Here is a 16,557-nt window from a genome sequence, read left to right as displayed (position 1 = left end):
AGATAATGTACACTTTCAAAGCACTTTACAGTACTGACACAATGTCTTTTTGCAAGATCAGTTTGGTCCAGTCCATTGTGCTGTAGATGTTTCACTGATACTTTGAAATCATGCTGCCCTCCAGTGACACAAAATATGAAATGCTGCAATATGATGAATCCAACACTTGAAATCTTCCCAGCTGCTGTCTGGTATTTTGATGACTTTTTTCAAATGTGAATATTTGTATCTTCATAACATGTGGTTGTGACACTTTTTTCTTATAATAAAACTAGTGGATAAGGTGTCTTTACTAGATTCATTTCAATTTTTTATTCAATTTGCCTGAATTTTCAAACTGTAGATTTACTAAACATTATTGTGCCAAGTCTCTAATGACTACAAGAAGAGCAGTGTCCCTTCACTTATTATTATTATTATTGTTATTATTATTATTATTATTGTTGTTGTTGTTGTTATTATTGTTATTATTGTTATCAATTATTATTCTTTCTTTTTCATTCATTTTAGTCCATCAGGAGTAATACTTTATCAGCCACAGCAATAAATCAGTGTGATATTACTGAGAGGTTTTGAATGGTGCTAATATCTGTTTTTGAAATGCAAATTTACTGGTCAGAGTGACAAGCAGGACCAGCTTAACCTGTTAAGAGGCCCAGAGGTAAAAATGAGTTGTGGGCCCCTACTAAGCCCCACCAACACATACAAAACACAACACACAAATTTATGTGCCCTTGTCAAGCAAATTAGGCCAGTCTGACCATTGACAGTTGTCAAAGTCCGCCCTTAGCATTCACAGCCACATGAATATGACAGGTTTTTTAGGCACTGTGCAGGTTACTGCAGGTAAAGTGGAATGCAAAGAAATAAAGCATGCTTATTTTGTTACGTAATCAAAGCTTGTCAGAACTTGCTCAGTTGTGTCTTCCCACGTGTCTGAACTGTTGCCTGCTCATTTACATTTCAACAGCTACAAGAAGCAGGGCTTCTTCTAGCTTTTACCACTTTTTTAAAAGCCAGTCAAACAGCTAGCCTCTTCAGATCAGCCTAATCCATTCACCATGTTCATTTCTTTCATCCTACTATGGCTCTGTATTTTTGTCTTCATCCTCTGTCTCAAATGTCAGAGACCAGAGAACTTTCCTCCAGGACCTCCTCCACTGCCATTCCTGGGGAACCTGTTGGACCTCAGCCTAGACAACCCCATGAAGGACTTTGAGAGGGTAGGAAAAACACTGAAATAGGACATCTGTTCTACAAGACGGACAATCCTATATACATATATATATACAAAGCAGTTGTAAATGATTGGTTATTGGAAGCAAATCATCCCCACACTGTTTCTACTTTAAGAGCAGATTTATAGCTGTCTGTATAGAATTGCATAGCTTTATTTTAAAAACTCCTTAACCTGCTGAACACATGCATAGTTTCAAGGTGGATTGCAGCTGTGAGCTGGGAGTAACATAACTGTTCAAGAGTTTCAGTCCTGCAATAAGAAGGAGGCACAGAAAATCTTCTTCTTGGGTGTGAATTAAAAGCAAAGCTATTGCATTATGCATTTTGACTACTCACTGATTCATGATCACTTTAAGAGCATCTTACTTTGCTCTACCCTAGCTGAGGAAGTGCTATGGAAACGTCTACACTCTGTTCATTGGACCAAACCAGCCATAGTCATCAATGGGGTGCAGGCAATGAAAGAGGCTATGATCACCAAGGCTGCTGATTTTGCTGGACGACCCCAGGACATCTTTGTCACTCACCTCACCCAGAACGGTACAACTGAAATAAGGTGTCATAAACAGAGGATGTAAAGACAATAGATATAGTATAGTTCCATTTGATAAAGTATCATATGCTACATGTTATAGGAGTAGTTCTGGCAGACTACGGCTCTAGTTGGAAGGAGCACCGTCGCTTCGCTCTGATGACCATGAGGAATTTTGGTCTGGGGAAACAGTCCATGGAGCAGAGGATTCTGGGAGAGATACAGTACACAATAGAAACACTGGAAAAGAGCATTGGTATGCCATCTGTGGGTCCACTCACCATGACTTCTCATTTAGTAAGCAGGTTTAAAACATATTTTATCACATAATGCTCTGTTACAATGGTTTGAATTGCACTATGCTGTATTGGATTTGTGTTATTGTTACATCTTTCACAGGTAAAACCTTGAGTCCTCAAGTTATGTTTCATAATGCGGCTTCCAACATCATCTGCCAGATTCTGTTTGGTACACGTTATGACTATGATGACGACTTCATCAAAGTGGTTGTTCAATGCTTTAAAGAAAACCCCAAGATAGCTAATGGACCCTGGGCTATGGTGAGTCACAACTTGTTTAGAAGATAACAACATCAGCTCAGAAATATCAGAAATTCTGCAATTAAGAGTGGCAGTGAAATATAACTACAGTTGTTAATTAAAGTGCATACAGTTTTGAAACCACTGTTCCAATGGTAGAAGAAAAGGATGTTCATGGCAGAACTATACAAAAGACTTGAAAGACTGTATTTAGGTCCTGTAGAAATTACCAGGTGTCCTATATTGGATCCAATGATACACAGCATGCTGTCTCTTTTGGAATTGGAAGTCATAATCAATCACATTTTTAGTTTGTACCAGATTTTAATCAGCAGCAATAGCAAACAGCCTTTGTATACCACTTTAGAAGTGCATTTGAAAGATTAGCTGTGCTAGCTTCATTAAGTGGTTAAAAGGGGGGTTCTCAGACTTTTTCATATTCAGGGCACTAATTATTTGACATTTTGATGTGTTGTTCTTAAACTCTGTCAGAGCGATGTCAGCGGGAGATAGACCAGGTATTGGAAAAGAAGGATCATGCCAGTTATGATGACAGACACAACATGCCTTACACGCAGGTACATTGTTAGACATCTCAGAATGGTTTTGTTTTGATATTGCACATGCAGATATGAATCTGAGTAGCATATTTGGAATTATATATTTAGTAGTATAACACAAACTCTGCTACAGATAGGCCTCATTCACTCATTGCATTAGGTTTGCTTATATCAGAGGCCTTGGTAAAATGATTAAAATCCTTCATTGGATTTGGAGATTGTGTACAGCTCTTAACTAAACTTAATGGCCTGGTTTCTTGCTTTGTTGTTGTCATGAAATGGAAATTTTCAGCATCTCCATAGCCACCTCTCATATTAAATATGGCTCTCATATTTTTTCACAGTCAGAGAATGTACAAGTCCAGAGGATAGCCAACACTGTTCCTCTCAGCGTCTACCACTGTACAACTAAAGACACAGAGCTCATGGGATATTCTTTACCAAGGGTAAGAAACATGATGATAGTTTCTTTGGAACATTTTACTGTTTCCAGGCGATGCCATGTGAAAAACTTTGGACATGGTCAAGTGCAATGTCGCAAAAACATGGACTGAAAGCCAGTTGATTGTTGTCCCATTTTCTCCTCAGGGAACACTGATTATCCAAAACCTGAATTCAGTGCTGAATGAGGAGGGACAGTGGAAATCCCCTCATGAATTCAACCCTGAGAACTTCCTGAATGACCAGGGAGAGTTTGATAAACCAGAGGCCTTCATGCCTTTCTCTGCAGGTATTAAAGCTCAAGCTCTAGTGTTCATGTCTATCTTGTATTCTAAGAGTTGTACATGACTTACTGATACAAAATATCTCAGGTTCTCGCATGTGTCTTGGAGAGGGTCTGGCCCGTATGGAGCTCTTTCTCATTATGGTGACTCTTCTGAGGAATTTCCAGTTCGTTTGGCCTGAGGACGCAGGACAGCCAGACTACACACCCATCTATGGGGTCACTCTGTCTCCCAAACCTTACCGCATGAAGGTCCAACTCAGGGCCACATGGTAGAACTGTAGTAACACACGAGAAACAATGAAGATGGATCCAAACCTGAACACAAGTGGCCAGTAACTCACGATAACACAATAAATACAATGAGAAGAACATTTTTTAAATATTAAAACTATATGCAGAATATGTAATTTTATATACTGGTCTGTGTGTGTGTGTGTGGTGTGCAGGGTTTGATATCATCTCTGTAAACAGCCTGTGTGGAATTTCACAGCGTTTCCTTTGCAAAATTGTCACACCTAACCTCATATCCTGTCATCCATTTCCCAAAATAGATGTTCAGCACATCTTGGACCTCTATTTATAGAGACTATCTGCACACAGTGTTAGAGAATTTAACATACTGGTTTAGTAAAACTTTTTTATTGTGGATTATAAAGAGACTAATAATAAACTCAGAAGCTACAATTTAAGAATGTTTTTTCCAAACTTAGTACAAACAACATACTTTATGTTGTCCATGTCCATCTCAGAAAGAAAAGGCAACATCTGGTTAATGGCCCCATCAAGTGGACAGAAGTGGGAACTACACTTAATAAAGTTTCATTTTTGAACATGTGAAGTGTGGCACAGTTTCACATGGGGAAAAAGCTAAATAAATGAGTTTTGATATAGTGGGCTATTCTACTTTATCAGATTAGTTGGATTGGATGTGGATGTGTGTGATATATGAGTATATAGATTAAATATATGCTTTGTCTTGCATAATAATACACATCTATAAATGATACCCCTGATACCATATCATGTGACTTTAAGCAATACTTTCAAATGTTTTTAAAATGTTTGTGGACAATGTAAAATTAAAGTATGTATAAAAAATAGCTGTCAATTTGTTGGTGTCTATTTTTTTACATGTTGTCCTCCTGCTGTCATTCCGCAGCAGGTAACCTATTGAGGCTGCAGATAACTAACTAATGGCCATTTGTATTAATAAGTGATATTGTTTTTGCATAGGTAATAATTTACTTTGAAAAATACCAAAGGTTTGGTGAAATGATAAATTAATTTCATTTCACTTGGCATATACTAAAATATAGCACACTGCAGGTTGCTATTATCATTCATGAGAACTGAAGTTACAGTTTGCATTACATCCTCCTATAAACAGAGATCCCTGTAGTCCCTCTTTTAGACATCACCAATCTGGAAAAACACTCAGCGCTTCAGATGAAAGAAGTTTTCCTTTTGTGTACATGTCAGTCAGTCAGTGTAGGGAGTGTAGGAGTGAGGGAACACAGTGTTCTGCTAGTGTGTGTGTGTATGTGTGTGTGTGTGTGCGTGTGTGTGTGGAGGTGGGGGGTCCCGGGATTGGAAGAGGCAGCAGGGGTGCACTGTAAGGACTACTAAACCACAGAGGTATTGTTACTGTGCCAATGGGGAGTCGGCCATTTATGCTGATATCTTTGTTAGACTCAGTCATAGTACTAACCCCAAAGTGACACACTTTGTTAAAGAAGCACAGTTAAAAAAGCATAACTGACAAAATATTAATTTGACCTTTGAATTAAACTTTTACTAAAATAGACTAGATCTGTTCCAGGAAATCCAGGATCATTACCTTCAGAATAACAAAAGGAACTGACTTAAATCACGTTTCTAAACTCACCTTTTAACTTTAGCTTCGATGACGTTCATGTCCCTTAGAAACTATTACCACGCAGCCTGACAGAACTCAGGATGCAGAGCCCCTCTATTTTCCAACATCTGGTGTCTCAAATGGCCAGCTGGGAATATTGTGCCTGAGCTGGAGGTCAGGAGCTTCAACATTAATCTAAATGGGTCACACAAACCCCGAGGTCACTGTTATGCTTTAAGTTTGGAGAATACACCCACGGAAACTCTGGGGCTTTTACTGCTATTGTTCTTTTTCCATTGACAAATGAAATCTAGAAAATAAAGAGAAATTATAGTAACTGAGCGATGGTTTGCATGTTGTAAATGTCATATTTCAAATATTTAGGCCGATTTTGATTTACATACATGTAGTAGAGAGTGTAAAACAGTGTAAAACCAACATATAATTGGACTTTTTTGCATTTTTTATTCTTAATATCATTGTTAAATCATCTTTTTATAATTTATGTTGTCATCCAAAAGACTTATGTACACCAAATTTAGGTCTACTGAAAAAAGAAAAACAACAACACCAAAAACAAAAAACAGATAAGATTTCAGTCTAGTAATGGGCTAGATGCTGTTTCTACACTGCAGTCCCAATTAAAGATACTATATACATATATATATATATGTATATATATATGTATGTATGTATATATGATATAGTTGTCTGTCTTAATGTTTAGAAAAACAGCTAATAAAAATCACAACATGCTGTCTACAGCTGCAAAATCTCCTCTCATGCATTAAGAGATAAAAAAACCCTTTACCCAGGTGTATCAGAAGGATCAATAATAATAAAAAAGCATGGCCTGCCTATCACCCCTCCACTCTCCTCTGTGTCTGCCTCTCATCAAACGCTGCCATTAATATTTGATGGGCAGCAATGTCAGAATGCTCCTCCTGGCCCCTAAAATAAGGCTTTAACACCTGGCTGCGGAGAGCGATCGGGTAAGAAGACAATTCAATCAGAGAGGCTGCGTGAGCGGTCGTTTCTTGAATTGCTGCACAGGTTCTGCTTTTGTTGCTGTATGCTGGCCAGAAATACCTGCATGTTTATAATGTGGCCTTAGAGAACACACAAAAAAGCCCTGACAAGATCAGATGTGTGTCTGTAACATACCCCCCCATAAAAAAAAAACAACCCCATAAATTCAGACTTGACCTGGACTATTACCAGCTAATACACAGCCATTGTGAGAGCCCTGCCCAGTCTGTGTGAAGCATCTCTTAACAAAACTCCCAGCACCACTCATACTTTCTCCTGTAAACTGCACCTATATGGGTTGGTGACCGCTGTGGAGGAAATGGGCTGTTCCCTGATAATTACAGTGTGTGTGTAACAGCCAAGCCAGGACATGCTTTTTTAAGTGCCTGGACAGTTGGTTCATGGAGCCAGCAGGTAGTTAGGACTGTGTGTTCAGCAGTGAATGTCAGGTTTTGGTGTGAGTGGAGAGGCAAACTTATTGTCAACGCTCAGAATTCAGTGTGGAGATGTGCATTGCTGCTTTCACCAGTAGGTGGTGCTGCACATTCATGTCACTTCCGTGAGGCTGTACAGTCAGAGCTGGAGCTGACTGCCTGACTGAGGTTTTTGAGGTAAACACTAGAAAAACAAGCTGCAAGACTGAGAGCAAAATGTGACTATCTGATAGAAATGATTCAGACCATGAACTTGCACTTAAGGTCTTTACCTAGCAGAGAGCAGCGTGATGTTTAAAGTTTTAATGGATTAATTTCAAAGATGCACCTAAACAATAACTCCCAAACTTAATCTTCAGTAACTTCACACAAATGTTAGAACTACTCGGAACTGCTGAAAACCAATGCGGAAGAAAAATGCTCTTTTGATCTTGAGAAAAGTACATTTTTGTGTGACTGCACACCAGTGATACAAGATTTATATGGCTGATGTTCAGTCCCTACAGATGCATGTCTACACTGAACTGAGGCTTTTGGATTCTACATCTACAGTCTGAGCGTAAAGGAACAAAGCAGTGACTACAAAGCAAACTGTCACCATTGACCAGCAAATCAAAGGCATTTCTAGGCTGGGTTACAGTGTATCATCTTATGCCAGCGCATTGGGTTAATTGGGACTGCACCAGATACATTTGTTGCAAAAATGCCTCGATTAGGGGGCCCTAAGATGTGAGATCATGTGGAACAGACCACCTGTGGGGCTTTCATTGCTATTTCAATATCATTCATGTCAAGGCCCCTGCACTCGCTGACACAGCTTGAGCTGAGGGGAGAGATGTTTCAATTCAGGCCCGACGAAAAAACCAAACACAAGACGCAGGGGCTCTGGCAGGTTTCAGCTCTGACAACCAGCCCCCCACCCCCTCCAAAAAAAGTGAGGGTTCCAAAATGCTCTTTCAATTGTAGGACGTCCATCAAAGCATCCAAATGGGGACGTTTAGGAGAAACTTGGCACATCAGACAGACACTCCTAATACACACCACCTTTATTCTAGGCTGTTAAAAAAGAAAGATCAAAGTTTCTGCAGATGAAAAGGGTCCCTTCCCTGCATTTATACCCCATTCACCCAGTCCCCCCTTTTTTACTAAATTAAGAAAGCGGGCTTCGGCAGGCATGTGAAGAGGACTTTAACAATTATGGAGATGCTCCAACTCAACCCCTGCCTCTAATTACCGGTCTCTGATGGTTAAAAGGGCTTCCTTTTTAGCCGTGACTCTCAAAAGCTGCTATTGCTGCTGCCATCCTCAACACGGTGCAAGGAACCACAAAAACATGCCTGCATAGGCTGGGAAGAAACACACAAGACCCCCACCCACCACCACCACCACCACCCCCACCCTCTCTACATGGGAAAACATTGCAAAGTTACACAGGTCTTGAGATTTATCAAATGTTTTATTGTCAAAATAGAGGTCATATTTGCTTTTTTGCTTTCTCACAAAAAAGACATCTACACTTTGTACAAATTTACAATAGCTTATAAAGTTTTCTTTTATACACAAATTTACACATTTGTACATAAGCTTTATATAAATACATTTGAAATTACAAAATGAAGACCCGTAAAATACTTGGGCACTATTAAGGCTTAATTTAAACCATCTTTGATGTGATTGACATTATACAATGTTATCTGGCACTATGTAGATAAAATGGTAATAAAAACCCAAATGCTCTTTGTATGAAGCTAGTTAGGAACAAAATTGTCTCTCTTCCTACAACAAGTAATGCCCAGTTTGCGTAAAAGCCTCAGTCTGTACCTCTTATACATTTAACAGGGAGGAATTAACCTGTGTGAATGCCAGGTGCATTGTTCCAACCAGTTCTCCCCACAGAGGTGTGTGTGGATGTTTGGGAGGAAGGAGGGGAACACCTCAGCAGCAGTTCATTACTATGCAAATTGCTTAAGACAGGGAGTGATGGGTTATCTCCCAAACAATTAGCAGTCCTCATAAGCTGCTTTTGTTTTCTCATTCAAACCTGGGACAATGGCATCTGCTTGGGGCAAGACACGGAGCTGGCCGTGCCTGACCTCCACGTCAGTCCGGTGCTCACGTCGCTGTACATGGAGCCACTGGTGCCTTTACTGCCCCAACAGCACCTGGTGCAAAAAGTCCTCCAAGAGTCCAAAGTCTTTCCCGACCAGATCCACACCCCAGACGTGATGCCCACCAGAAGGCACATAAAGTACTTTAACATAAAAACTGCATAGTCCGGACTCCTGCGGTCCCGCTCCAGTAAACAGTTGGAGCAATTGTGTGTGATCTCCCAGCTCTGCCTGTTGTGCTGCTCATAAAAGTAACAGGCTACTATGATTGTGGCAGGTACGGTGTAGAGCACTGTGAAGATGCCTATTCTAATCATCAGCTTCTCCAGCTTGTCAGTCTTGGTGCCACCTTGTTTGATGACGCTGCGGATCCTGAACAGGGACACAAATCCGGCCAGGAGAAACATAGTGCCTATGAATAAATAAATAACCAAAGGGGCGAGAACGAAGCCCCGCAGGTTGTCCAGGTTCTGGTTCCCCACGTAGCAGATGCCAGCCACCGAGTCCCCGTCCACAGAGCTCAGCGCCAGGACCGCGATGGACTTCATGCTGGGGATGAGCCAGGCGGCCAGGTGGAAGTACTGCGAGTAACTGGCGATCGCCTCGTTCCCCCACTTCATCCCCGCTGCGAGGAACCAAGTCAGAGACAGGATGACCCACCAGATAGAGCTGGCCATGCCGAAAAAGTAAATAAGGAGGAAGACCACGGTGCAGAGTGCGGGGCCGGTGGTCTCGTAGTGGATGTGCTCCAGGTCGAACTCCCGGTTGCAGGCCACCTTCTCGTGTCCGGCGATCAGTCTGACAATGTAGCCGATCGAAACAAACATGTAACAAGCTGAGAGGAAGATGATGGGTCTCTCTGGGTACTTGAACCGCTCCATGTCGATGAGGAAAGTGGCGACGGTAGCAAAAGTTGACACGAAGCACAACACGGACCAAAGTCCTATCCAAAAGGCGGTGAATGCTCTCTCGTCGTGCGTAAAATACGGGTTGTGGCACGGCATGGCGCAGTTGGTGATCTGTCCTGTTTTGACACGGTTGTAAAGCGGGTGACGGTCCGTGTTCACCGGCACCATGGGCTCCAAACACTTGCAGCCCGGCTCGCACGGAGCGGCGGGCGGCTTGTATTTCCCAGGCGCACCGGGTCGGCCGGGCTTATTTTTCGGTGGATTGTAACCCTTGCCGGGATGGTTCGTGGGTTTAGAGAGCACGGGAGAAACTGTGGTGGAGTCGGTCCTGTTATAGTCCATGCACAGCGTGTCCGGGTTGCCTTGCACCGGCAGCAGGTCACACTTCATCCTGTCCGGCCAGGGAAAGCCATACTGCCTCATAAGAGGCGCACAGCCGGCCCGGGCTCTTTCACACACGCTCCGGCACGGCGGGAGAGGCTTTTTGTAGTCCTCCAGGCAGATCGGGGTGTACATGCTGCACAGGAAGAACTTCAGGTCCGGTGAACACTGGATCTCAACCAGAGGCCAGAACTGGTGCACCTCCAGTCCCGCCTCGTCCTGCGTGTCGTGGTTAAACTGGTTGGGCATGTAGGTGTAGTTGTAGCCGATCCCCTTACACAGGGGCACGGCTATCTCCTGGCACGTGATCTCCTTGGCCGTGGTGCGGCTGGATCGGGGCAGGAGAGCGAGTGAGAGAAGCAGGTAAATCCCAAACAGGTCGTACTCCATCCCTCCGGCGCGTCGTGTCCCCCTCTTCTGCTCTGGTACAAACGCGTAAATCCTCTCAGCCGCCTGCTTTTGCCTCCAGTCCGGTTAGATTTTGCGCAGCGAGCCCATCTCGCTTCTCTCAGTATCTTGCACGGAGTTGCAAGCAATGTGCAAGCCGTGTTTACTTTCAGCTGAGCAGGAGGAGGAGGAGGAGGAGAGGAGAAAGCAGCCTTCAGGGCGGCGAGCAGCAGTCAAGATGGCTGAGAGGAGAATCCACCTTCTTCTGGAGACTGCTTTCAGTATCCTCAGCCAGTCTGATGATGAAAAAAACCCAAGTGCTGCTGTCCGATCGCTACAAACAGGGAAATGTGGGCCTCCTTTCTTTCTTCAAAACACAGCGACTACATTCAGTCGGCTCGTCCCACCTTAGTCCTGGTTCCCATACAAATCATCGGCTAGGAGACGACGCGGTGCCGATATATACTAGACCCAGGCAGGCTACACCCCCGGAGCCGCTCGTCCAATCACAGAGCGGCAGGGGCGGTGCCTCTCAGGAGTCAATCAAGTTTTTTTTTTTTAAACCAAAATATGTTTTGATATATAGCTCATGATCATAGTAGTTTTGCCAGTGTCTGTGACTCCGGGATACAGGAACGACGATGTGGATGATATATAGAAAATGATGATGCATGAGTGTATCTCCAGCTGATGATTACTACAAATCAGTCACATTCTGAGAAAAAATAAGGACTGTTATAGATTTTTATTCCAAAATATTAATATTTCATATTAAACTTCTGACTGTAGGTAATGTATGTATTAAAATTTATATCCTGCGCGGAGCCATCAGCTCATCTAAACTATAATAACCCCACAATCAATCCCCAAAAATGTATTCTAAATAGCAAAACTATCATTTTAACATCATCATCATAATAATAAAGTAAATGTAAATACGCTATGAAGTATCTAAGGCGCACTAGAATGTTAATCTATTATTTTTACAATCTTACTCCGTGTCTAAACTTCTAACTTCCTTTAACTCACAATCTTTGATAGTGTCACAACAATGGTAACATGCACACCAGGCAGAGCGAGGATTCGTCTAGCTCCAGATGATTGTTTCTCTCTCTCTCTGTGTGTGTGTGTGTGTGTGTGAGAGAGAGAGAGGCCAGTTTGGTAAATTGGCTAATTTGCGCATGATAAGACTACCCAGGGAGCTGTCTGTCCTTGTGAAAAGCTGTTTTATTTTTTAAATGAGGTGCTAATGTTTCGTTTAACGCTTGCATAGAGCTCCGCGGGAGGCGTAATTGCGCGAGGCAGAGACCAAGCAGCACAACACACTGAAACACTGGCAGAGAACTCATATCAGTGTTAACATGCTTACAGAGTGTGTCTGGGGATCTCTGCAGCGGGTTGACAGCAGTCTTATTGTACTAAATGGTAATTTTTTATCATTTCTGATATGGTCAGTTAATTTTTCTTATAACTTCTTTATAGAGACTGGCTGCATAGTGTGCCTTTATTAACTTTATGGCATTTCTATCTTCTGTGAAATGACCATAAAACTTCTACAATATACTCAGCAGTAAATTTATACAGACCTGATCATACTGTATGGATTCATATACACTGTGTATACTTCTGCTGTGATATTTGCAGTGGTGGAATGTAACTAAGTACATTTACTCAAGTACTATACATTTTCTGCTACTTTATAATTCTTCTCTACTACATTTAAGAAGAAAATGCTGTTCTTTTTATTACACTACATTTATCTGACAGCTATAGTTACTATGTTCTTTTACAGATTAAATTTTGCATACAAAACATATGATGAGCCTTTATAAAGTACCATGCATTGCTACAGATTAAACTGCCCAACAGTATATAAGGTCAATAAACTTAGCTTCACCTGCCACAACATTAAAATATTTTAACACATTAATGAATTAAATAGCGGAAATCTAGTAATGAAACATAGATAAAAACATAACTGAAGGGCCATTCTGCTGCATGCAGTACAGACTTTTTTAACTTTTGATATTCTAAAGACATATTTCTGATAATAGTTTTTTTTTACTCAAGTATAGTTTTGCGTGCAGGACTTTTGCTTGTAATGGAATATTTTTGTAGTGTGGTATTGATACTTTAACTCAAGCATAGGATCTGAATACTTCTTACACCAGTGGTCTAGAATCCCTCTAAAATCTGTCACACAAGTACTAAATCTTTCTCTTACATGAGGAGAACTTATAACTATTGGATTTAGCTGCAGATGCTACACTGTTTCTTAAAAAATAACACTGAAATAATGTACTTAATAATAATAATAATGATGATAATAATAATAAACATTTAGCCCCAAGGTGAACTTAGAGTGCATAACTGATAAAGTGCACATAATAATCTCTGTCTGTGGTTTTAAAACATTGTTTTTACAGACCTAACACCTCACTAAACTCATAAAGGATGTGTAATTGATATTGTATTGTTGTGAGTATGATTATTATCATTATCACAGACTATTCTCGGGATGTAAAATCATGCACTTTCTGCTGAAACGAGGCAAGAGAAGCCCGACATGTGATCGGCACATCTGTTCGAAACCCAATATTCATTTCACCAACAAGAGGGATGTGTTTTTGAATGGACATTTTGTTCTCCACTGTGCACAGACTGGCACGCACGTACACATAGTTCTTGTTAAATTTGTGTGCTAGGAGGCCAATGTGTGGTCTTACAGTTCAAGCAGAGTGTAAAAAAAAAAAAAAAAAAAAAAGCATCTTCTTCCCGCTTTCCCATCCAAGCATAATGCAACATTGTGTGCGGGGGCAGGGGTGTGGTGTTGGAGTTTAACTTTAGTGGTATTGTGTTTGGAAAGGGGCCAGGTCTTTATCATGTGAGGCAATTTTTTTTTACAGCCTCGACCCACTGAACGAATAAAATAACCCAGAGTGAGCTTGGTGGTGGCTGAGCATCAGGAGAACACAGATTGATTAAGTGACTCGCCGGTGTGAGATAACAAGGAAGGAGCTCTGTTAATGGCTGTTTGCCTTTGATTAGGAAACAAGAGTTCGGCTAGCCAGGTATGTGTGTCCATGTATGAGTGTATGTTTGTGCACACAATGGATGGTGTGATATTATCCCTATAATAAACCCTGGTATTTGAGATGTGTGAAAAAGGACACATAATAAAAAGGGAGTGAGGGTAAGGTGGACACAGTGTGGGAGACTGATGGAGGGAGGATAGACGAGGGCAAGAGAGGTCTGCTCTATGCTGAGATAATGATTTACTCGAGAAAGTCCACTTGTCCTCTGTTTGTAACGCAGAGTCGCACGCTGTGAGAAAATATCTCCCCAGACCAAAGCCTTAAAAAACCACTCTGTGACCAATGAATAAAATCTACCATAACATCAAGATCCAAAGTTAATATGTTCCATTTAAAACCCATTCTGTCTGTCAGAATCAAGTGCTCCCCCTGCAAAAAGAAAGCCCATCAAGTGTGACTACTTGCCAGATCCTGGACTTTACCTCTGAGATGGTGAGACAGAGATATGCTAATGCAACTTTATCTTGTAAAGGAAAGCTTCGAGGAGATTTAGCCAATCTGCTGGACACAATTCCAAGAGCCTCGGTGGCATTTAGCGGGCTCGCGCTAACCCGGGGCTGCTTGTTAAGACTTCATTAGCTGTGTTTGCTCAGGCCTCCTCTCTCCAAAGAGGTGGAGGAAGGCTCCCCAGGCTCCAGCCTCAGCCCCACTATAGACACTCCATATGGGGCTTGTTTGCTCACGGCTGGCCTGGTAATCACTTTCAGGTGGAGCTGGAGGAGACAGAGCAAGGCTGAGGGGATTTTGGGAGAGCTGTAGAGCTCTCCCCCAACCCCAGCCCCCACTGGCAACCTCCTTTTTCACCGAGGTGCTCCTGAGGTGACAGAGCGTGGAGCGTGTACCCTGTGAATTAGCTCACCTAGGGCCCATTACCTTAACAAACACAGCCGGCCCCTCCAATCAGCCTACTGCTGGGAGGACAGGCGGCCCCTGTAAATCCTTCCTCACAGCCACTGTCCCTCTCTGTGTGACCAGGGAGGGCTTGTGTGTGTGTTTGCATGTAGAGTAAAAACTATGAACTAAGTGAGAGAATGAAGTCTAGCTGACAATGCATTGTCTTGAAGCAGCACAAGTCAGCCTTTCATGATAACTGCTTGAGAAAGCTGAACTTCATTACACAGATGTCATCCCTGCACATAGTGTGCTCATGTTTACATACCCTACCAGTCTGTGATGCTTCATATCAAAATATACCAAAGGGATAAGAGAGGCAAAAGATTGAAGAGTATCTCCAGTTGAAACCAGAATTCATTTGTGCAAGTAGAACAGAATAATCTTCCAAATCTAAATTTAGTTGGATGATTCTGTCTGATGCAGCTTTTTGTGATTAAAAGGTTGGTTCACCCAAATTACAAAAAAGCCAGATTTTCTCACGCACCTATCGTGATATCTAGCCATGCAGACAGTTTGGTTTTGAGATATTCATCTCTGAGATTTCTGCCTCCACCCCACAGACTTGGCTGTGAACAATGTTAAACAACTTTCCACCGAAGAAATAGTCCCTAGTTTTCACAGCGATGTCTGGATAATTCAGCATGACAGGGGCACTGATTGTGGAAAGATATTTTTAAATATAATTGTTTTAATGATGTGAGCACCCCAAAATAGAATTCGGTACCACTTTCTAGTAAGACGCTATTTATAAAAGCTTCATAACTTGTGGCTTGAGAAATGGTTAATAAATGATTTCCTAATACTTTGTAGATGATTTATTAGCCATTAATAACAAAAACATTTGGGTGAAGTACCAAAAAGCCAGGTTGAACTGACTACTTACTCCAACCAAAATGTTTTTAGCTGCAGAGAAGATGGTTTATTAGAAAGTGAGATGCCCACAAGCATTTATTACTGGTTTACCACCATTTATAAATACATCATTGCAAAATAGAAAGGTTAAACACAGCCAGAGGGATTTTTCATAACCTAGCAGCCAAAAAGTTGTTGAGTTGATAAAACAATTAATTAAAATGAATAAATCCTTTTATACAGGGTGCCTTATTTAAGTGATACCCCAAATTTCACCTTATTGTATTGAGTTGGCATTGGTGCAATTAAACCACAACTATCTGCATGGATAGATGTCACTAGATGAAAGTGAGGAAAGATATTTTTTCTGGGGAACTAACCCTTTAATACTGATTAATAACACTTGTGTCTGTTAATTCCATGTTTAATGCAGCTTTAATCCTGTGAGAATATACTGTCAGTTTAAACAGTTTAAATGAGCTACTATTCTTTTCTGACAAACAGTGAAACTGAATATAAGTTGCTAAGCAGCAGTGAGAATCAGTTCCATGTCACAAACATGTGTAGAGTGGATTATTCCTAAAATCTTGAGAAAAACAGATTCACTTTTAAAACTAATTAAAAAACAACATTGCCTCCATGAAGAGAATCTGTACCATTCTCCTGCAGCCAAAGAACCGACTGTTGTTGGCTGCCGTCCCTGAGCCATAAGTGAGTGTGTGTGTGTGTGTTATCGTGTGATTGTTTGGAGTTTTCAGCCATCTGATGCCACAAGAATCTGGCCAGCCAGCAGAGGTCTGCTTTTGGCCGCTATGACGCCTGCTACTTGACACTCCCGTCAGATTTATCTCCCCTCTTGTAAAACAGCATGCAACTTGTTCTCTGCGTCCAGAAAGGTAAGTGAGCCCGCAGAGATTTCTTTTGCTCAGGAAGCACACACACACACACACACACACACACACTAACCCATATAATAGCAGGAGCCAATTTTTTTTAACCCCTGCGTGTAATCGGATC

General features: G+C 41.6%; 1 protein-coding gene and 1 pseudogene across 1 annotated transcript; one reads left to right on the top strand and one right to left on the bottom strand.

Moving 5' to 3' along the window:
* The first annotated feature begins 919 nt into the window (after positions 1 to 919).
* Positions 920 to 4,655, top strand: LOC137173812 (cytochrome P450 2F2-like; annotated as a pseudogene).
* Positions 4,656 to 8,352: 3,697 nt separating this feature from the next.
* Positions 8,353 to 11,143, bottom strand: fzd8a (frizzled class receptor 8a). The gene has a single exon (XM_067578200.1). The coding sequence runs from the start codon at positions 10,700 to 10,702 to the stop codon at positions 8,951 to 8,953; it is 1,752 nt and encodes a 583-aa protein (XP_067434301.1). The 5' UTR covers positions 10,703 to 11,143; the 3' UTR covers positions 8,353 to 8,950.
* Positions 11,144 to 16,557: the final 5,414 nt, after the last annotated feature.

This window comes from Thunnus thynnus, chromosome 21 (genome assembly GCF_963924715.1).
Source record: "Thunnus thynnus chromosome 21, fThuThy2.1, whole genome shotgun sequence".
Classification (NCBI taxonomy): Eukaryota; Metazoa; Chordata; class Actinopteri; order Scombriformes; family Scombridae; genus Thunnus; species Thunnus thynnus.
This window is presented reverse-complemented; position numbering and strand designations above follow the sequence as displayed.

Coding starts and splice junctions, on each gene's coding strand:
- fzd8a (XM_067578200.1), bottom strand. CDS start 10,702: ATGGAGTACGACCTGTTTGGGATTTACCTGCTTCTCTCACTCGCTCTC.